The sequence below is a fragment of the Odocoileus virginianus genome, chromosome 11, assembly GCF_023699985.2.
Source record: "Odocoileus virginianus isolate 20LAN1187 ecotype Illinois chromosome 11, Ovbor_1.2, whole genome shotgun sequence".
Taxonomy (NCBI): Eukaryota; Metazoa; Chordata; class Mammalia; order Artiodactyla; family Cervidae; genus Odocoileus; species Odocoileus virginianus.
The window spans coordinates 29,603,853-29,626,124 of record NC_069684.1 but is presented as its reverse complement, the minus strand read 5'-3'; the positions used below and the strand labels follow the sequence as shown (position 1 = coordinate 29,626,124).

At 56.8% G+C, this 22,272-nt stretch overlaps 1 protein-coding gene across 3 annotated transcripts in view; it reads right to left on the bottom strand.

Annotated features, from left to right (window-relative positions):
* Positions 1-22,272, bottom strand: part of PRDM16 (PR/SET domain 16) — a 337,272-nt gene that overhangs the window by 227,703 nt on the left and 87,297 nt on the right. For all 3 annotated transcript variants that reach the window (XM_070474169.1, XM_070474170.1, XM_070474171.1), the window contains exon 2: positions 4,616-4,950. In XM_070474169.1, coding sequence (XP_070330270.1) covers positions 4,616-4,950 — 335 coding nt within the window. The remainder of the gene's footprint in view (positions 1-4,615; positions 4,951-22,272) is intronic.

Below are 22,272 nucleotides of genomic sequence, written 5' to 3'. Positions count from 1 at the left end.
GTGGCCGGAAGGTCCTGCCCTCACCAGAGCCATCCAGAGGGAGCAGAGACCCCAGAGGTGCTGGCTTGGGGACCGCATGACTGTAGCACTGGAGAGAAGGGGCAGCCTTTCCCCGGCAAAGCTGGAGCTTCCCACAGTCCCTGGGCCAGACACAGATGTTTGTTGATTGAGCAAATGAACATGTGTATTAATATTCAGGAACCACGGCCAAAAGGATGAGGTAATCCACTCGAGTAAATTCTTCAGATAATTGAAACCCCATCAATTCACGTTAACATTTTCCACCAGCTCCTTAAACAGAGGCAGACATGGTCTTTTTTTTTTGACGGATGATGCCTGAGTGTCGGTTACAGGCTGGGCAGCGCGCTGGGCAGCAGAGAGCCGGCTTTCTGGGGGAGACGAGCAGAGCCGGGAGCTTTCAATGTGCAAATGGCTCCCGTGCCTCCCCTTGGGGTCCTGTGTGGCCGCCCCAACCTGAGCACAGCTGCGGGGCCCCGCCTCGGGGCAGGTGGCACCTCCGAGGAGCGGTTCCACAGCCAGTTCCCTCGGGCCTGCCACTCGCAGCCATCTCTTAATTAGCAAAATAAACAGCATGATGATAAATGTCATGATTTACTCAACAAATGATCAAAATCATTGTTTTTCAGACCCCGGGGCAATAGAATGCAATCACGAGGTGATTTATTCTGGGAGGGTGAGTGGTGGCTGTGTCAGCAGGCAGGCTGCGTCTGGGGGGAGGAGGGGCCGGGAGTCCTGGGCAGGGGACAGACACCTCCCTTTGAGATGGAGCCCGGGAAGCTGTGTTCCACGCACCCCACGCTCCTGTCTGTGTCCAAGGACACAGCTGCCAGGTCCGGGTGCACGGAGAGCAGAGTTGTGCTTTTTTTCCAAAATGAGGGACTCACTCCCGGCCTCCCCCAGAACACCCAGGGTCAGGGTGGGGGGAATGTTTAGAATCATCGAATGTTCCTGACACCCCTGTGAAGACAAAGCAGGTGAACAGCAGGAGGAGGATACCCAGCCACGGGGCTAACCCATGCCTTCCTGTTTCGTTCAAGTAAAATTCCTGCACAAGCCAAGATGCTCCTGCTACCTTGACCCTGAAAGGTGCGAAGTCACCCACGCCACTCCAGCAGGGACAGAAATGTTTTTGTCAGAGGGTTGAGTCACCAGAAACCTCACCACAGAAAGAGAACATGATGTGGGACCCTTGGATTTCAGTTCAGAGGAATGGTCCAGAACAGGAATTCTGTTCTCCCAGTAGAAAGAAAATTGTTTCAGTGAAGTCCCAAAATAACAGTAAGAATCATCGGTTTGACCTTGATTTTGAGCCTGTCCTCCGAGGGACACCCGCCCTGTGTCTGCAAGGGGATGTCCCTGGGTCCTCCTCTCCTGCTGCACCCCCAGACCAGACCCCATGGGAGCAACCACGCTCTGAGCCAGGCTAGGACACAAGCCCTGCTGCCAACCACCACCCCTTGGGGATCCAGAACCTTCCTGGCTCCTTCTCGGAGCTGCTTTGCCATCTCTGCTAGAAGATGGTCTGTTCATCTTCAAGGATTGAAAGCCATGTAAACTGTAGTCACATCAAATCACACTGACTAACGAGGCTCAAGTATCACGGTGACACTGAGTAACAACACATACACTATTCAGGACTGGACTGTCGGCCTGCAGGTGCTGTCCCTGGGCTCTGCCTCGATGGGCCTCAGTCTGCCTGGTGTCCCCAGCCAGGACGCTCAGACACTGACGCTTTGCTAGTGATCATCTTTGTCCCCAGCCCTTCATGGGGACGAGCAGACCACAGGCCCAGGGTGGGCATTTGCAAGGTGCAAGGACACAGTCAGCCGCCTCACTCGGGACTTGGGGCTCCTCTGGAGGCCCCTCTGCTGTCCGGAGCCATGGAAAGGTCTAGACTCTGGAGCCTGGGTTCTCCACTCCTGGTCCGGGCCCTGTTTGCAGCAGAGTGAAGCCAAGGACCATGCCTGCCCTTCAAGGGCAGTGAGGCCCACTGACGGACAGTGTCACCGGGAGGAGGACATAGGAACCAAGTGACACAGTGGTCTCCTGTTTGGGGACGTAAGTGAGGCTGCTTGACCTCTGCCCAGAGGTCCAGGGAGCTAGACTGATTTCAGGCCAAAGTAGGTTCACCCTGGGCTTTGGGGCGCCTGATTCTGCTCTTGGGGCTTGACCATGACTACGGCGACACCAATGGCTGCTCATGACTGTGTTGGAGGGGACAGGATAGGAGGCCAGGAAGCCCAGAGACGGCCCCAGAGCAGGTGGTCAGGCCTGAGCTCACCCAGGAGACAAGGCCAGGAAAGTCACACAGTGCATCTGGAACATGACGTGAGGATGTGGATGCAGCGCAAACACCTGCCAGGGCCGGCAGGAAAGGTGGTGGTCAGGTCTCGGTCCCGGAATCAAGGCGCTGCCTGGGGTGGGGCAGGAGGCACCTTGGAGGGGAGCAATCCCACACGTACACGGAGGACAAATATCACAAAGTCAACAGGCGCCAGGTAGATAACAGCACAGCCCGTACCAGGCCCGGCACCCGGGGCGGCCGTGATACGGGCCGTTTCTTTAAAATTAGAGCAAACAGAGGCCTGCATCTGAGCCGACGAGAATCAGGTCACCTCAAGGTCATCCATCACGCTACATGCGGGGTTCGTTTGCCCTCCAACATCTGAAGCTGTCTTCTAACTCAATAGTCCAGGCCCTTCCAGGCACATCACACAAACCCCTAAATTCCTCCTGAAAATAGCCAGGTGGGAAGTATAGGACAGGCCATCCTACAGCCCAAGCCACTTACTGGTCACATCATGTGAACACACTCTTCTCAGCCCAGTGAGGGCAACCTTGTGGGTCTCTGAAGAGCACATGAGCTGCCCCCAAGAGGCCCTTACCTCCCAACTCCTCACTTTGCTCCCTCCCACCTGTTTTGCAGGTGACCCGACCTTGAGAGGCACACACACAGAGTCAGCCACCTGGGGACAGCAGGGGACAGACAGGCCAGTTCACACAGTGTAATTGTGGCCCCTACCACTCAGTTGTGGTGAATTCTGACATGCCTGCTCCTTCATCCATCTGGTCAACCCACTGCCCCCCTAAACCTTCAAAGTCATCCACAGAGCTTGGGCTGTCAGCTGGCACCTGGTAGGGGGCTTCTGCATCCCCTGATATCCATACCTCATGTACTACCACAAACCCACCTGCAGGAGAATCAGGGGGTCCAGCGCTTGGGGTGCCCCCATGTCCTCCCTTGTGAAGGGAATGGGGGTCTCAGGTCTGCAGTACTACCACAAGCACATGACTCAGCCAGACTCTGTGAGACCCTTTCAGAGGGTTTCAAAAGCTGATGGACCGGACTGGGGGGGATGTTCAAGGGCTGCTAAGGGTCCCCTGGGGGTTGCTCAAGGGTCATGCACTGTGCACCCTGAGTCTTCAGGGAGCAGTGATGTCCCCAAGAGCAGCCTTCTAGATGGTAAAGACTCGTCAGAGGGCAAAGATGGACCCAAGCTCACCCCTCTCTGTCCACAGACCCTGAGAGACACACCTGTCCCACACAGCATGGGAACTTTTCCAAAGCCAACGAGCAGTTGGGGAAGTCTGTCCCCTCGAGCCCCACCACCCTGAACCACTGGCAGGGGCACAGCTGCCGGCCCCATAGGGCCCTCTTCCCTCCTTGGACAGCTCTCCCCTTCCCAGCTCTGACCACCATCCAAGCACTTTTGCAAGTGGTGAAACGCCCAGGAGGAATCTGGGTTGGCACTTGTGTTTTCCATCCAGGCAGGGTCCCTGCCCAAAATACTGCTGCACGCTGGCTCTGTGGGGCCTGCAGAGAGGTCAGGACCAGAGGGGAGTGTGCTTTCCTGGGGCCCTGGTTCTTCGGAGACCATCTTGAAAGCCCCCTGAACTGGGGCGCAGTGTCCCTCATGGTCAGAGCAGGATGCTTCTGGAGGAAGGACCCTTTCATGACTGTCAACCCTCCACCCCCTACCTAATCAGCCTCCCTCTCCAGGTCACACATAGCCTCCAGGACTGCTGAGCTAGGCCTGGATCATCAGGGAAATCAAAACCACAAGACTCCTCTCTGCCCCTGCTAATCTGAGAAGCGGAGGCTCCTCTTAGGGAGCTGGCTGACCTGGGCAGACCAGCAGGAGGCCCAGGGCATGGATGCGCCTGGGGCATCTGGGGCAGTGTGCCACCAGACACGTGCTGCTCTGCTGAGAGTTGGGCCCCCATCTGAGGACTTTCCCGGGAGCAGAGGCCTTGTTCTGGGAGACTCCCATCGATCCCCAAGGTCCTGCTGAGATGGCAGCCTTAGCATCTAAGATCCAGACCGAAGCTTGAAGGGTTTAAGACATGAGCTCATTAAAGACACATTTCCGGGAAGAGAGCGGGTGCGGCGGACGGAGGCCGCCCGGCGTCCACTAGGCCTCTGGTGTTTTTGGAGTCGCGTCATACAAGCCACGGGATAAAATAAGCCTGGGAAATTCAGCACTCTCTGCGACCCAGCCTCCCGCCTCAGGCAGCACCGTCAACCCGGCTTTATAAATAGATGGACCGCGAGACAAACGGCCGCCATCAATCACGCGCGCGCGGCAGGGCTCACCTCCCATCCGAAGTCCGCCTCGTTCAGCGTGGCCCGGGGCGCCACCATGTATGGGCCGAACCGCTCCCCCACCTCCATCTTCTTCTTGGCCCAGATGCCCAGGCCAGCGCCGGGGATGGAGGACTCACGGAGCTCGAAGCCCGGGGGGATGCGGATGTCCTCGGGGATGTAGACCGGGGCCTCGTATGGCGAGCCTTCCTTGGGCGTGGGGAAGGGGGACGGCGGCCCCATGGGGATGGGGGACATGATGCTGTCCTCGGTCTCGTCCTCCGCGCTCTCGCCCGCCAGCAGGTCGGGGTCCGGCCCGTACATGTTATTTACAATGTCGCCGTCACCTGGAGGAGACAACACAGAGTCAGCCTGTGTAGCTCCGCTTCCCGGGGCCCGAGTTTGGGGACTGCCCGGGACAGGGGACGGAAGAGAAACAAGGGCCAGCCACCCCCACTGCCTGGGAGGCGCGGCCTCTGCTAGGGGCTCCCAGGGGGAGGTTCCAGCAACACTCGGGCAACAACACAGACCCCTTGGGTCAGCAGAGTTCTCCCCAGGCTCCCAAAGCCCCCGGCAATGACTGAGGACGTCCTGCATTAGGAAAGGAGGGGCACCCACGCTCCCTGCGATGGGGGCAGCAGGGAACGCAGACACACTGGGGGGCCCCACACTGGGCTGGTGATGAGGCATTCATTCTGGAACCAGTTTGTGTCTGCAGCCTTGGAAATCAGGGAATGGGGCAAGTCCCAAGATCTTGGGGGGACTCAGAAATTGAATTATGTGAAATTTGGGCTGCTCTGGGAGGAGGGTGAGGTGGGGGTGCGCTGGGGCTGGGGAGGGTTCCTAGAAGTTCCCTGACTACTTAATGGCAGGTTAGGACAGAGGCCTGCTGAGTCATGAACTTGGGAGCCCTTGGGGGGCAGATCATGGGACTGAGCAAAAGGGTCTCCAGCTTGTCTGTCTGGTGTGGCGCTTTCTTTGGGGTCCAGCCTAGGAGGCAGTTGTCCCCAAAACAGTGCCGCCTAGAAGTTCACCTGAGGGTGGCCCTGAGGCACAGAAGAGGTAATGAAGAGTGGGCTGGGCAAACGAACTGGTCAAACAGCTGGAAAACCAGCTTCACTCCTGGCATCGACCTTAGCACGGCAAACAGGAAGGCTTGGGGGTGAGGATCCCACCAATGTGAACCCCCAGGCATCCCAAGGGGAGCAACACATGAGAGGATCAACAAACATGGTCCAGCCGCACAACAGGCTGTTCATATTAACATAGATGAAGAAGATCGACCTCACAGGGGCAACACGGGTGAGCCTCGCGAGTGTCACACCGAGTGAAGGAGGCCGGCCGCAAAAGGCCATGAGTCCTAAGATTCCATTTATGCTGAATGTATGGACAAAAGGCAGACCCATAGAGACAGGACCCATGATGGTGGGGTTGGGGTGAATGGTTGGCGGGCCCAGGGCCTCCTTTGGGAGATAAAAATGTTTTGGAACCAGACAAAGGTGGCCAGCGTGCCCCTGAACGGTACACTTTAAAATGGTCCATTTTCACGTGAGGTGGATCTCACTCGTAAGATTAAAGAACTCAGAGAAGAGAGATAGGAGGAGGGGGCTGGGAGTGGGAGGCGTGGCAGGAGAGCTGCTCCCCGCTCGGAGCCTGCTGACCTCTGATCCGGATGCTTCCGCCCTCCTTCTGGGACTTGAAAACCTCAGAGAGCGACCCAAACACTGTGGTCACTCTGGCTCTCGTCTTGCGGTCCCCTCCCCGCTCCCTGACATCGGAGGGTGGAAGGGATGTATCCAGGGAGACAGGAACTTCGGGGTCCTCACGCTGACTCAAACTGATCCGCGGGAGAAATCACAAAATGTTTCTTTTCAAAAGAAACCAAAGTCTTAAAAAATGATGGGGATAACATTTATTTAATTTAGCAGCATTCACAGAAGTAATTATTATGTTTTAAGTGGCCAACGGTTCCTTTTTAACTGACTTGTAGGATCCTTTCAAAAATGCAACAACAGAACGGCAGCTGGTGTGCGCCCATCCCAAGGACCAAGACTGCTGAGGATTGAAAGACCACCCCCGGCCCTTCCCGGGGTGCGTACACCAAGGTGAATTGGGAGGAGTAATTAACGTGCCACCTTATTAGGTGACCCGGTGACTGCACGGAGCTCCAGCAGACTTGGGTGGGACACCCCCCACCCAGGGTCTGATGCCTTTGCGTCCAGCTGGTGAGGAGCCCAGCCCCTTGTGTGAAGGCGCTGGGCAGAAAGGAGGACCTGTTCCTATCCATGCATGTCCATCTCAGGGCTCTTTTTGTTTTTCTGGGTGGTTTTTCTTTTTTTCTGTTTGAATTCTACTTCCCCAAACTCCTCACCTACTGGAGGAAAATCAACGCTTGAAGGGCATGTTTAATTTACTGGCCGAGCAAACAGCTTAGGAGAGAAGGCGGTGTTTCCTGCTGATTAAAGGAAAGCTGTGCATTGCCCGCCTCCCACCCTCTGCGGTCACCAGGGTTAAGTGATTGCCTGGAGCCACCAGGAAAGCCCAGGTCTCATTCGGCTGCCCCATAGCCAGTGGGGATGGTGGGGAGGCTTTTTTTGGACATGGCTGAGAGGAGGCCTAAGGGTGCAGAGAAAACACCTGGAGAATAGGAGATGAGCTGAACAGCCCCCAAGGCCCCTCAGGAAGCAGAAGGCTGCCGGGACGCTGCTGAAGCCTGTGTAGGACGAGCACAGACTGTCCTCCCCTGAGGTCCCTGAGCAGCTGGGAGGCTGGATGGAAAGGCCCAGAGCCTCAGCCAGGCTGCTCTCAGGACCAGCAGCCCCTGGTGGTCGAGGAGCCCCTCAGCCCCGGGCTGGCAGGTATTTCCAGGGAGGGGGTGTCATTGCCCCTGGCCCCTGCCCCCTGCTACCCAGGCCTCTGACCACCGGCCCATTCCCAGCCCACGCTCTCTGGAAGGGCCGGAGGCAGTGCCAAGAGCAGGAGCTTTTTATGACCTCGGCATCTAGGCTGGGCCGCAGCGTATTATTCACTCGTCAGGGGACTGAGGTCCTTCACTGGGGTTTTGCGGTTGTTTTAGGCTCAGGGTTCGTGACTGAGTCCATCAATCCCAAAATTTCTCCCGGGAGATCACCCCAAATAATAAAAGCAGAGAGGAGAGGAGAGGAGAAGGTGCAGGCAGCAACAGGAAGAAGAGGAGAGCCACAGAGGATCCACGGCCACAGTGGTGAAGCCACAAGGCACCTGCCGTGGGGCCGGGTCCCAGCCAGGGCGCCGGGCTCTGGGCAAACTTTATGCTGAAACCCAGTTTGGAGTTTGTCTGCCTCTCTCACCCAGATCCCTGAGGACACTCCTCCCCACCCAGGAGCCCCATCCAAACACCAACCCATGGCCAGGATTTCAGGGTCTGGAGAGAGAGGAGGCCCCCAGTGAGCAGTGGGCAGGACTGGCCAAGGCAGAGGGTCCTTCTTGTACCATCCCTAGGGGGCTGATGGCCCGGCCATGGCCAAACAAACAGCATCCTACGTGGGGGGTGATTAGGGTGAAAAGACCCCTGGCCCTTCCCTGATTCCATAGCTCCTGGCTGCACATAACCCAGGAATCAGCAGATTTAAGCCTTGACCTGCAGCCAGGGGGAGCATGAGGGGGGTTTCTCTGAGTCGGTATGAGGGGGTGTTTTGTTCCGGTTCCTCCTTCACTGAGGGGCGGGGTTTGGAGGAGAAGCCATGGAACCACACAGGGCGCTGGGAGGCTGTGGGCCGCCCCCTGGAGCCGGGAGTGAGAGAGTGTGTGTGCATACAGGTGAGCACATGTGGGTGTGCCTATGTGCAACAGCAGGTGTGTGTATTGAGCGTGTAAATGGAGGCAATGAGTCCTGAGCAGCAGGCCTGAGGCCACCTCAGTCAGCGCCTTGCCTTTGCATGGTCCTGTGGTGGAAGGGAATGGCTGCCTCCGCGCAGAGACCCTTAGAAGAAGGGAGGAGAAAGCCCCCTCTGTGAGGGCCCTGTTGCCCTCCAGCACAAGGCAGTCCCCACCATGGGCTGGGAGGTTCCCAGGGTCACCCTGCCACAGCCTGCTGAAAGGCCAGCTGTCACGTGTTTCTTAGGAGAGTGGCTGTTATTAGAAGATGCTTCTTGAAAACCCGGGGGCTCCCTCCAGTGCAGGAGTGAGCTAAGACCCCACCTTTAAGTGGTTCACTGAGGGGTGCAGACTCCTGGAGATGAGTGGGGGCTAAAGGCAATCAATCGATCTACCCCAATCTGGAGTTTCCTGGAGGCTCCTCGGGTCACCTTGGACCCTGAAATCTAATGGAGGTGTCTACGTGGTCTCTCAGGAGGTGGGGGGGAGCAGGGAGGCCAGTCCTGAATAGCATGTACAGGTCAGGGCCTTGAAACTAGCCTAGCTTATCCTCCTGACCCCCAGGACACAGGGTCACGTCGCTCTCCTCCAGAGCCAGGGAGCGCAGAGCAGAGGGACCCACACCCCAGGAACATGCTCCCTGCACCCAGGCACCAGGGCCCAGATCCCAGCTCCCAGCCTGGCAGGCTGCCCCCCACCACTGCCCTGGTCCAGGTGGGCCTTCTCATTTGGGGGATGCTCACACCACCCCACAGCCACCAGAACAGAGGTACCAGGAACAAGGGACGGTGTGCCCAGAGGAAGCCATCTGGGCCCAGCAGTGAGCTCTGCCCACGCTGGCCAGGCCTCACCCCACAAATGCCGCAGAGCTTCGTCCCTTCCAGCACATGCTGTGAGACCCTCCTTTCCTCACCCAAAAGAGAAACACCCTCCATGTAAACAGTAAGCACAGGCAACACTTTGGGGTAAAACTGAAAATGCATCCAGGTCTGGGTTTCCTTTCTGGTTCAATTGTGTCTCACCCTCATCTCTTAGAAGTGGGTGTGTGAACATCATAGGAGGGCAGACTGGCTGCAGAGGCTCCAGCGGGGTGCCCTGAGGGCCTGGCTTGCAGGATGAGGCAGCTTGGCTGGCTCCCCACAGAGCTGGCCCATCCAGAAATGATCTTGGGGTCTGTGGGTAAAAAGCAAATTGTCTTCAGCCAACTTGATCCTGACTGGGATCGAGAGGTGCCACTGCCCCCACACAGGACAGAAGAGATCCTTACACAAGGGGGGAAAGGAGACCCTGAGACCCCCGTGAGCCAAGCCACCTGGAAAGGGGACTCAGGACACCGCTGTTGTGCTAGTGGCCAAGCTGGACCCGGAGCTTGGTCAGCTCACGGAGCCCTGATGGGGAGGTCAGTCCGCAGCAGGCAGACTCCACCCAGGCCCCATGCGGTCATTGCACTGTCAGTTCTCAGCCTTCACTGTTCCCTGTGGGCCTGGGCTGCTTGGCCCTGCCCAGCGGGACAACACAGGCCAGGCAGCCACCTGCCTCCTGCTTGCAGCCTGGGGTCCTCCCTGCCCTGTGCCACCAGCCGGTCACCCCACAGACTCCAGGCCTGGAGGCCCCTGGTCACCCCAAAAACCCCAGCCCCGGAAGCCCCACCCCTTCTCAGGCCTCAGAGTCAACAGGGCTGCCTCCTGGGTTCATCCTCAGAGGAGGACCCTGTAGCCTGGCCTGGGCTGGCCCCTCTGCCATCAGCCAGCCACCCTGAAAGTGGCCAGGTCCACGGAGCTGACCCCTTCTGCATGTACATTAGAATAACCACACTTTCCCTGGGCAGCAAGGTGACACATGCTGGGGTGTGGTGTGATGGCCAGGCCCAGGCTCTGGTGGGTCCCCCAAAGCTCCTGGCACTCCACTCCTCTCTCCAAGAACGCATCTGAGGCTGAAGTTTGTCAGCGACTTCTTCCTCAGCCAGGGACAGGCCCAGGTCAGATCAGGCCCACTTATATACTTTGCAAGGTGCCCCATTCCTGGAGCCCCACCAGACATAGCACAGGCCCTGGGCCGGGAGCTCCCAGCAGTGCTGCACCCCATGACCTCTGAACCAGACAAATCCACAGAGCTCCTCTCGGAGGATAGGGCGTTCCCATGGGAGACCCAGCAGCCTGCCCACCGGCAAAGACCTAACCCGGGTTCCATGGTACTGCATACAAGGACATGTGGGGACTGGGTGTTGACAGTGTTAGCCGCTCAGTTGTGTCTGGCTTTGTGACCCCAAGGCTTCTCTGTTTACAGGATTTGCCAGACAACTGGAGTGGGTTGCCATTCCCTTCTCCAGGGGATTGAACCCTGGTCTCCCGCACTGTGGGCAGATTCTTTACTGTCTGAGCCACCAGGGGACTGGGTGCTGAGGGGTATTTCCTGTGTCACACAGAGTGAGGTTGAAGGTAAATTGAACTGAGCTAGAAACTAACCTCAGGTGTAGTCCCTTGTGTGAAGGAGCCCAGGTACATTTAGGAGACAGTGACAGACCCCAAATGTCACTGGAGATAGGACCATATGCCATGGTGTCCAGCGAGAGGTCAGGACAAGGGTTCCAGGGAGCTCTGCACCCAGAGCTGCCCAAGGAACTCAGACCGGCTCGGATGGCCCCCAGAGCACTGCCAGAAAGGACAAGTCCATCTGAAAGGCAAGTCACTGGCAGCAGGGGACATGCCCTCTGAACATCTACACTGCCTATTGAGACCGGGGTGCAGAGCAGGGCAGCCACGGTGCAGACCTGCAGGGTCCTGACAGGAGCCAGCTGAGTGGGCTGGGCAGGGGAAAGGTGAGAAGAAAGGTGGACACAGCCTGTTTTTGGGAGGCTTTCTGCCCTTCTAGCTCAGGGGTCGCAAAGCAGGGTCCCCAGACCAGTGGCACTGGCATCCCACCCCAGGCACTTCTTCAGCTGCAATTCCTGGGCACCCCCCCCCGCCCCGAGACCTGCTTGATCTGAACCTGAGGGGGGCTGGGCCAGCTGAGTGCGAGAACCACTGTGGGGGCAGTATGTCTGAAGTGCCCAAATAACTAGGGGGCATCTGGCGAGACAGGACTCAGCCCCAGGGGAGCCAGTCTCCTTAAACACTCCAGGAGCTCACCCTGGAGATCTAGACCAGCGCACACCCACACAGCCCCATCTCATTCATCCCTGACCCATTTTGTTGTTCAGTTGTTAAAACATGTCTGACTCTTTGCAACCCCATGGCCTTCAGACTGTTCCTCTGTCCTACACTATCTCCTGGGTGAGTTTGCTCAAACTCATGTCCATTGAGTTGATTATGCCACCCAACTATCTCATCCTCTGCCGTCCCCCTTTTCCTCCTGCCTTCAATCTTTCCCAGCATCAGGGTCTTTTCCAATGAGTTGGCTCTTTGCATCAGATGGCCAAAGTATTGGAGTTTCCCATTGCAAGCAACCAAAACTGTGCCCCTCAGCAGGAGAAGCACGATCATCCCCACCATCCCGTCCAGACTACACCTGACTGTTTCCATCAGAAGCACTTGAAGGAGGAAAATTCTGTTAAAACGGCCCATCCCAGCAGAGCTCAGTCCATGTCTGGTCCGTTCCACCCCCGTGCTCCCCGCCAGGCAGGGCAGGAAGGTGAGGGGTTGCCAAGGGCTTCCCAAGGACAGAGCAAAACCTCCCCTTGCCCGGCCTGCAGAGTAGCCTCCAGAGGGTCAGCCCCAGACCTGGCCACTTGCTTTTATTAACGAGTTTTTTGGATAAAAGAAAACATGAGCCTTCCCCCTTTTCCTGGCATTGCTGGCAGGGACAGGACCCATTCGCTGTCCAGGAAACACTCTGACGTACTTCAGTGAGACCTGGCCGGGCCTCTCAGGTCTTCTCAACAGAAGCCTCCTACACAGAGGATGGCAGACATGGGCCGCAGACCCGCAGGAAGAGCCCTCCCCAGGATCTGCATGGGCTCAGGTCTGAAGTCCCCGTCATATCAACCAACAGCAAGGACCCCAGACCACAGCCACTCCCGGGAACAGGCGGGCTAAGGCACAATCATACCTCACCCTCTCCAAGGCCAGCTCGAGGTCTGAATGTCCAAATAGCGATCAGTTTCACCAGGCCTATCAAAAGCAGTATTTAAAAGTTGCTGTTCAAAAAAAATTTTTTTTAACTAAAGTTACTGTTCAGCTCAATTTATAAAAGGAACGTGGCGGTCGAGGTGAAGTTGAACAGAGAACAGATCTGAGACTCTGGGAAGCACATCCCTGGTCAGCTGCCCAATTCGAGGACTGTCTTGGGAGGCTGGGAAAGCAATGGGGGAACCTCAGGTGGGCCTGGTCCAAATGCTGTCTGCTCCTTGGTTCTGCCAGCCTGTGTGTGCTGGGTGCTGACGGGCCCCAGGGAAGACACACCAGCAATATGATTGCTCTAATTCCTGTGACACCCATCCTCACATCATGGAAGGGAAGCTCAAGAAGCAATGAATTGCTCAAGGCCACATGGCGAGTCAGGGCAGAGCTGATTGCTGATTAGAGTCTCGAGCATATCACACAGCTCTAGTGATCCCACTGCAATGAGAAAACACTTTTAAAAGTGTCCAGCCTTTAGTGATGGCCTCCCTTGTGTCCATAAAATGAACAGGTAAATTTATGAGTGGATGGTTGGGTTAGTGGATGGGTAGATGAGTAGATAAGCAGATGGATAGATGGATAAATAGAGGAATAGATACATGGATGAATGCAGGGGAGAGTGGATGGAAAGATGAGTAAGAAGATGGATAAATGGATAGACGGATGGTGGATGATATATGATGGTGGTTGGATTCTGGATGGTACAATAGCAGTCAATGGGTGATGGATGATGTTTAGATGAATGGTGGATCAATGGAAAGGTGGTTGATGGATGGATGCATTGATAGATAGTGGATGGATGGTTGGATGGATGGATAGATGGATGAATGGATGGATGGATGATAGACAGTGGATGGATGGATGGTGGATGAATGGATGCCTAAATGGATGGGGGTAAGGAGAATCTTGAAGACAATTTTTAATGAGATAGGTGGAAGTCTGGAAGGCAGGAACCCTCACACATCACTCTTGACTCTTCTTCCCTAAGATGAATTATCAGTAACAGGAGCTTGAATCTGATTGGTTAATCTGAGATGATACCTGGACTGGCTTGGCCCAGCCCCAACTCTGTGAAGAGAGCCGGGTATCTCCCCTGCTCTTTCATGGCTTCCCTCCTCCACCCATGTTGGGTAGCCGGCCTGGTCCAGCATTCCACGGGTGGGGGGCATGTCTGTGATGCTGGGCTCAGCCATAGGCCGCCCCAGCCTTCTCACCTCCCACACGAGTCTTCTTGGAGAAACAAGGTGGGACTTTGGTTCCCATCTTCTGACTTTTTTGACTTCTTGAGCCAAGCAGAGAATGGATGGATGAATGAATGTATGCTGCGCCCCTCAGAGACTCCCAAACCTCCCCCTGCCCCAGAGCCTGCAAGTCCCTGTGATCTGTGACTCTCATGAGGGCCATCTTAGCCACTGCTGGGGCGGGAGGGAAGGACAGACGGACTTGCACACTCAGATGAGCTGGGTCTAGGGGAGCTACTGGGTAAAGAGGTGAAATAAGATGCCTTGATTCCTAGGGAGGAATCCAGGCAGCCACCTCTCTGTCTAGCATAGCAGGCGAGGGGAAGCCCCTCCATGGTGGGAGGGTCCTCAACCACAGCCCCACTTCCGGAAACGGTTTGCTGGAAAGAGAAAGCTGGCAGTTGACAGGGTCAGTCTTGCTATTGTTCTCGATCTTTTAATCAACCGCAGCCACCACGGAGACCCCTCCCCCAGCCCTGGACCTTGGGTTTTAGACAAGAACTAGGAGTCCTGACCCCAGGAACGCCCCTGCCTGGTACCACGGCCACCCAGGGTCCCACTGGCTGCCCGAGCTGCCCAGGATCGTGGCTGCTGTGGGCACCTCGGCTCCTGGCCCTCCCCCCATACTCAGCACCACTGAGCTGAGCCCAGAGCAGAGCGCGGCTGTTATTAACATGGCAGATTAATAGCACCCAGAAAAGACGTTCCTGCAAACATGCTAAATATTAATAACAGTCATCGTTTATATTCCCAAAGCCACGCCTGGGACACTGCCTGCAGGGACCCAGGGCAATGAGCCCCAGCTACCAGGCTGATGGAGCTGCATCCTGACTAGGGCCTGGTGAGTCTGGGGTCTCCCTCACCACTCTGCCACAGCCTCTCCCGCAAGTGCCAGAGGTACGGAAACTTCCCAACAAGGATGCCAGCATCCCTCTTCCTCTCTCAGTCCCGACAAGATAGCAACCACTTTCCTGGCCGCTGTCACACGCGTACACTTATTCTGTCTCAAGCCCTGAGCTGGCGGTGGCAGATCCAGGCCTCTGACTAGGCTGACTGACTGCCCTGTTGGCCCCACAGCCTCCTGTCACCTGATGACAATCAGGATGGCCGGTGCCAATGGGATGGATGGTGTAACATCCTCCAAGGACGTTACAGCTTGAATTGTGTCCCCAAAATATGTTGATGTTCTAACCCCCGGTACCTGTGACCATGACTGGATTTGGAAATAAAGTCTCTACGGGCATGATCACGTTAAGATGAGGTCATCAGTGTGGCCCTGATCCAATGGCTGGTGTCCTGATAAGAAAAGGAGAGAGTCACACGGAGAGACCCCCCCAGGGGAGATGGCCACGTGGTGACCGAGCCTCCAGAAGGAAGACAGTAAACCTCTGCTGTTTGAAGCCCTCAGTTGGGGGAGCTTTGTTACATTCACAAAGGAGAGATACAAAGAGTAGGGCTGGAGGGTCTAACCAGCCATGGAGCATGGCCCAAGGCTGCTGTCACCCATCACAGGCCCCCAAGAGCCCCTGTCTGCTCCCCTCTTCTCAGCCTTCCCATAGCACTGAGTAGCAGATCACGGTCTACCCATTCTGCAGATGAAGAAACTGATGCCCAGAGGATAAAGGACCAGGTGAGGCCCTCGCCTTGTCCACTGCATGAGTCTCCCGCTGCTGGCTGGCTACCACCAAGCTCAGCTGACCTCAAGGTCAGATTCACCTCTCAGGGTCAATCTACAGCTATGAGAACCCTGAGTCCAGATGGGGAACCAGAGGAGCTACTTCTGCCCCCTCCCCTCCTGCATGGAAGGCTGGCGGATAGGCTGGGTGAGCCTCACACCCACGTCTGGGGCCCTGCACCCTCCTCAGCATCCAGCCTGCAGCCTGGTCCCGGTGCCCTGGGGCTGCTCAGGGACACCAGACCCCAGACCCCCATGGTCCAGCCGAGCCGACACAGGACTGTGGGGGCTCTGCCTGCAGCCCAGACCACCTGGCCCTCCTTAGAGCTGGTGCATTATTCTAAGACGATTATTTATCCGTGTGATGCTCGAGGGACGCAGCGTGCCTATTTCAGGCCCCGCATCCCCATTTCCTCACTGCCTCCATCGCCCCAGGCAGGCTCTGAACGACTTGCGATGCCACTGTAATTTTTATCAAGGCTTGTTCCTGGTAAAAAGCCTCTTTGTTTCAGAGAGATGTGATTTGGCCTTTTTTCTTCCTCTCCTTTATTCCTTGGTTAATATACCACTTCCCCGAGCCCCGGGGGCAGCGAGGTAGCCCACAGATTGCTCAAATCTCACTGTTTTTCTTCTAAATCACCGCCGACTCTCCCTGGCCCCGTGCTAAGCACCGTGTGAGCTAGAGGCCCAAGCAGGGGGTGTCCCCCCTAACCCGCCACCTCCCATACTGTTAATGCATCAGAGGGGCCCTGGGCCCCAAGACACCCCCAATACCAAGGGAAGTGAGGGCCATATACCAACCCTGTACCCCCACATCTGGCAACACTGCAGTGTGGCTTTTTTAAAAATTGAGATAAAAGACATAGAAAGTAAAATTTACAGCCTTAATTATTTTGGAGTGCTCAGTGGCATCACACACCTTCTCGCTGTTGTGCGACCAACCCCACCACCATCTCCAGAATGTTCTCATCTTCCCAAACCGAAGCTCTGTCCCCATAAAACACTCACTCCCCATCCCTCCCTCAGCCCCCGGCTCCCACCCTCCTACTTTGGGTCTCTGTGACTCTGACCTCTGACCCTCTGTCCCTCTGACCAGGGACCTCACAGAACTGGGATCACATAGGATGTGTCCTCTTATGTCTGGTTCATTTCACTCAGCTTCGTGTCCTAAGGTCCATCCATGATGGAACAGATGTCAGGACCTCCTCCCTGTTTCAGGCTAGATGTATGGCTGGACCACATTTTGTTTACCCATCTGACAATGGATACTTCGGTTGCTTCCCCCTTTCTGGAGACCACGAGTGATGCTGCTGTGAACTTGAGTCACGAGGGTCTGTGTTACGTCTACGGTGACTCGAGCATCATCATAACCCACAGAAGAGAAGGTTCTTACAGGCTGTTTGCCCAAAATGAAAGCAGCTTCCTGCTGTCAGCCCCTCATCCAGATCCTGGACTCTTCCCTCCCTCACAGTCCTGGTTGATTCTCGGGTCCTGTAAATGCAGACTGGCTCTCCTTCCAATATGCCCTCTGGACCTCAGCCCCAACCCCCATTAAAGACAGGTACATTTAACCTGCTCGAAGGTTCAAAGCAGCCACACGCTCCCAGGTGTGGACACTGTCCTCAACACCGTTACTGCTGATTCTCAGGGGCCCCACACTGAACGGGGCCAAGCCAGCTGCCAGCACGGCCCACAGCACTGCTGGGCTCCATCCTCATCAAGTGTCCCTCTGTGCCCCACAGGTGCCCACACTCACCCGCCTCAGCCCACAGGAGCTGGAGGGCATGGCCCTGAAAGCCACTCAGCCAATGGTGCTGGGGGTGACTGTGTGATCTGAGGAGGCTTATCCGTGCCAGGGACATCCCTGGTGCCTCAGACGGTAAAGAATCCGCCTTCAAAGTAGGAGACGGGGGTTCGATCCCTGAATTGGAAAGATCCCGTGGAGAAAGGTATGCCTACCCACTCCAGTATTCTTGCCTGGAGAATCCCATGGACAGAGGAGCCTGGTGGGCTTCAGTCCATAAGGTCACAGAGTCGGACATGACTGAGCGACTAATATACACACACGCATCCAAGCTGGGCTCTGAAGGCCGTGCTGGGACCAGGGCCTGGTGGCTGCGGAGACAGGGCACCTCCTCCACTGGAGGGTCCTCGGGTCCCTCCCTTGCTCAGCCAGCTTCGCTGGGGCCTTGAGGCCTGAGGGCCACAGAGTCCTGGCCTCTGCAGGTGGAGGAAGTGGGGAGGGGCCCAGAAGATTTGGAGGGTAGCACATGGCCAGGACGGGTGGGGGAAGGGACCCTGACACACATGAGCATTGAGGGGTGGGCCCAGGTGGGGACGGTCCCCTGGCCCTGGTTAGTCACCTCTGTTTGCTGTGAGCCGGCTAGGGGCAGAGGGTTTGAGGGGGATGAGGCTGAGGACGGGGGACGGAGTGAAGAGGATGCCCCTGGCGGAGTCCATTTTCCTCTGTGCTCCCCCCATCTGGGCAGCCCCACCGAAGAGGAACGGGTTAACATGGCGCCAACACCAGACAACGGCCACCGCACTATTTATAGATCCATTTATCTCTGGAGTTCCCACCGACCCTGCCGGTGGCTCCATTCACAGGCCACCATGCAGACAAGTGTCGCCTGAAACAGAAACGGCTAAGAGAGTGGTCCAGGGGTGCCTCCCTCTGCCTCCCTGGGGTCCCAGTGGGACTGGGGTGCCTATGGAGTTGCAGGCGAGAGGGGCTGGGCTCCGGGCAGGGTGGGAGGGGAGGACACGGCCCTGCCGGGAGATGCCATCAGTCAGATGTCTGGGAAACAAAGCCCTTTCCTCCTAGGCTTCTGCTCCATGGCCTTAGTGGCCATCAGAGAGGGCATGGCACTCCCAGAAGCTCAGGTGCTGAGAATGGGACCTGGGCTGGAGGAGGGGGTGGCCATGTGCATCTGCCTCAAGCCCTGGAGACGGAGTGGCTGGTGGTGGGTGAGGGTCCTTCACCCTGGCTCCCCTCCCTTAAGGCCCCTGCCCTGCTCTGCCTTCTCCCAATCAGGGGCTGGGGGACTGCTTAAGCTGAGCCCCTCTGAGGCCAGGACAGGGGACTCAGGGCCTCTCGGCTACCCCCAGGCAAGTGGTTCCTTCTTGTGCCTCAGCTCTCGGGGGGCCTTGAAGACCCGCCCCTCGTCACTGCACTGCCCAGGCACCTTCTCTCCATCTCCTCTGCTCTCCTCTTTAATCCAAATGGCGATGGGCTGCAGACCAGAGGGATGAGGGATCCACTGGGAGCGCCCTGTCGTCTAGACCAGAGAGCCAGCAGCACCTGCAGCCCTCCTCTGGCAGTGTCGCCCCCTGCTGCCCCCAGGGGACTGCCCACTTCCCCACCCCACTCCCCACTCCCACCCCAGACCAGCCTCCAGCTTCAGTCGGCAGCCCGACACTCACCCTATCCTTCCGGCTGCTTCCTACTCTAATAAAGACGTTTATAGTTTTAACCATCAAATAAAGTGCTTGACTTCACCAAGCCCGGCCCCCGGCTCCTCGCCTCTGCAGCTTCATTTAGCAGGCCAGTGGCGAGAAAAAAAAAGAAAGAAAGAAAGAGAGAAAAAATTCATTAATTTTTATTAACAGGGAGAGCCATTTGTTCCCTGTGACAATATTTGACTTGTCGAAATGATTTTCACCTCTGCCATGAGGTGGGCGCTCCCCACATACATCACCCGATTACTCGGAGCACGCTGGCCGCAGTCATTAGGCAGTGAATTAACGACAATCCCACCACTATTAATCACCCTGACAAAGGCGTTAGCTCGCTGCTGACCTGAGCGCGGCTGGCCTGGGACTCACAGCTCCAGCACAGGCCCGTGCAGCCCCCGGCAGCCCCAGGGGCTGGAGCAGGCACCCGGCGCCTCCCTTCCTGCCCCTGGGATCCTGACGATGGCAGGGGTGGGAGGGCCAAGAACCTGGGATTTCTTCCTTGGGTGTCGTTTTACCATCACCCTCCTGGTCCAGGCAGTGACCAACATCCACGTGCCTGCCGGGAAGCTCACACGGTAATCTGACTTGTTCCCTGAAACACAGCCCCCAGTGCATACCCAGGCCCAGCATCACCCCGTTTTATGGATCAGGAAACAGAGGCTCTGAGAAGCCACGACCTGCCCACGGGGATGCATCAGGACTGCAATCCTGGTCTGATGAGCTGTGGCCTCCGCTCTGGCTCAGACCCCTGTGCCAAGGTCCCTGAGGCTCCAGGGAAGCCAGTGGAGCTTTCTTTTGGTTCCTAACGAGCTTTACACACATATTTTCCAATCACACGTACTCAGAATGGAGGGGCTAAACACACAAAGCTGAGAAATCTGATGCTCACGAAGTTTGTTGGCTCCTGAGGGTCCCAAAATGTGTGTGTTTTGGTAAAGGATGAGCAGGAAAGATGTTGCCCTCAGAAGTAAAACTGGGGCTGGGAGACCCCAAGAGGGGACATCTCAGCCTGATTCTGGGGATTTCTCACAAGAACAGCTCGGCTCTGTGACTGCAGATCCAGGGCAGCAGTCAAAGAGTTCCCCGGAAACGGTCCCATTCCAGGTCCTTGAACCTAAGTCAGCCATGGGGAAGGGGGTAGCGGGGAGGGCAAATTGGGCTCTGTGTGGGCTGGACGCCCGTCTTCTGTAGAGGAGAGCCATAGGCCCACCTGTCAGAGTCCTGGCGGCACCAGTGACGGGGCAGCTGCAGAGCCCTGGACATGGGCCGGGCAGGTGGCAGGTGGCCCAGGAAACACTGCCCCTCCCCCGCACTCCCCGACACCACTTTAACCATTTTTGCACATTAATCCAATTAATCATCTCTACATTTTAAACCAATTTCTTCCCATTAGCCCAGCCGTCAGATCTGTATTTCAGTCTGGTCTCAACCGGAGTTGGAAGGCGTGGGGGTGGGGGCGGGGGAGGGACTAACTCCCGACCCATTTGTCTTCTTTCTCTGGACTTCTCATTTTTTATGCTTCAGCAAATTTCCTAATTTTCCTCATTAGCGACTAATTCACACATCTCCACAATCTTTCCACCTGTTCCTTTCATCGTGGGCCTGGCGAGCTGGGAAATTGCCCCTTGCTCACTTGTGGGGTGCTGGAGCCGTTTCCCAGCAGACATGGGGGCGGAGCAGGCAGGGGTCCACGGAGGCCCAAAGGGACCGCAGAGGTGGCACCTTCCATGCCTCCGTCGCATCCCCCGGCCGCCCCCCAGCACCCAGAGGACCCCTTGATGACACACACCTGGCCTAGCTCCTCTGCGTCCAGCTGGTCTCCAGGCCTGTCTCTAAGCCTGCTTATCCCCACAGCGTGCGACTCAAGCCCCTGGAGCAGGCTGGCTCCGGACCTGGTGGGTCTTGGAAATTCCTTTCACGTAGAGGGTGAGCAGCGGCTGCTCATGCAGAGTGGAGGCCCTGGGCTCTCGAGGAGTCTCCTCCTTATTTTTCTCTTGATAACATCCTCGGGACACCTCAGGCTCGCTGCTGGTAGTAGTAGCTCGCAGTATAGACCGGCACCGACTGGGCCCTCTCCAGCCCCTCAGCTCCTTCCAAGGCGGGGCAGGAGAGGCAGGGATAGCAGAGCTGTGAGACTGTACAACTGGCTGACGCTATTTACCGCGTCCCACTGTGTGTTCTCCAACAGCGGCCTTCAGGTCTCTGGGCCTTGTGGCAGCATCTAGACAGCAGGGTAACCCGAGTACCTGCTTCTCAGGGCTGTCCTGAGGCTGAAATGAACTGACACAGGCAGGGGGTCTTCTGAGCACGCTGGCCACCAGAATGGCTGGCCTGGTGACTGTCCCACTTTACGGATGAGACCTCAGGTCATTCAGGCCAAGAACTCGGCTCAGGGTGACCTCCCATTTCTACCCACCTCCAGCTGACCCTTAGGGAGTCTGTCCAGTGTCCACTACCAGCAAGGCCCCTGGTTCCTGGCAGTGCACACGGGTTTCTATGACATGAGCACTTTTTCTTTTGAAGAGAAGCCGTGAGCCACTAGTGACATGCTCCCCTGGGGATGCAGCCCCACAAAGGTCCCCTTTAATGGGAGCCTGAGCCCAAAGCCAGGCCCCTGGTGGTACATTTGAACTGGGCCCACCGTGGGCCTGGAGACTCACTCTCCTGAGAATTGCCCAGAGGAACTGGTAGAAGCTGCAGAGTGGCCCACTGCACCTGGAGTGGACCCCAGGGTGTCTGCAAAACGACCCCCGTAACGTCGGCCACTAGCCACACCGGGAGGGCAGACAGTCTGACTTCTCAGGAGAGTTCTCCAGAGCTGTTTCTTGTTACTTGCTTGCTTCAATTTGATTTTCTCTGCTAAGTGGACGTCTGTGGAAAAAGCTGGGCTGGGAAATCCATGATTTCCTGGCAGTTAATGAATTTCAGCCAAACGGAAAGCAAGGTGAGGCTCTGCTGTGGCCTCAGATCCAGACACAGGAAGGACCAGGGGCTAAGAGAGGGCGTTGTTTGGCCATTCCAGCCCCCCTCAGAAGCCTATGGAAGCCCCTCTCCAAGGCTCTTCTCAACTTGCATTTTGCAGAGTGTTCAATACACCTGTAGTGCAGCCACAGGAAATGGAAGCTGGACACATTCCCGAGTCCAGGTGAGCCTCTAACCCCGAGTAGGTGAAGCCCCATCCCTGAGTCCAGGTAAGTCCTTATCCCTGAGTCCAGTGAGTCCCCCCCTGAGTCCAGATGAGTCCTTATCCCTGAGTCCAAGTGAGCCCCATCTCTGAGTCCAGGTGAGTTCCCTCCCTGAGCCCAGGTGAGTCCCACCCCTTAG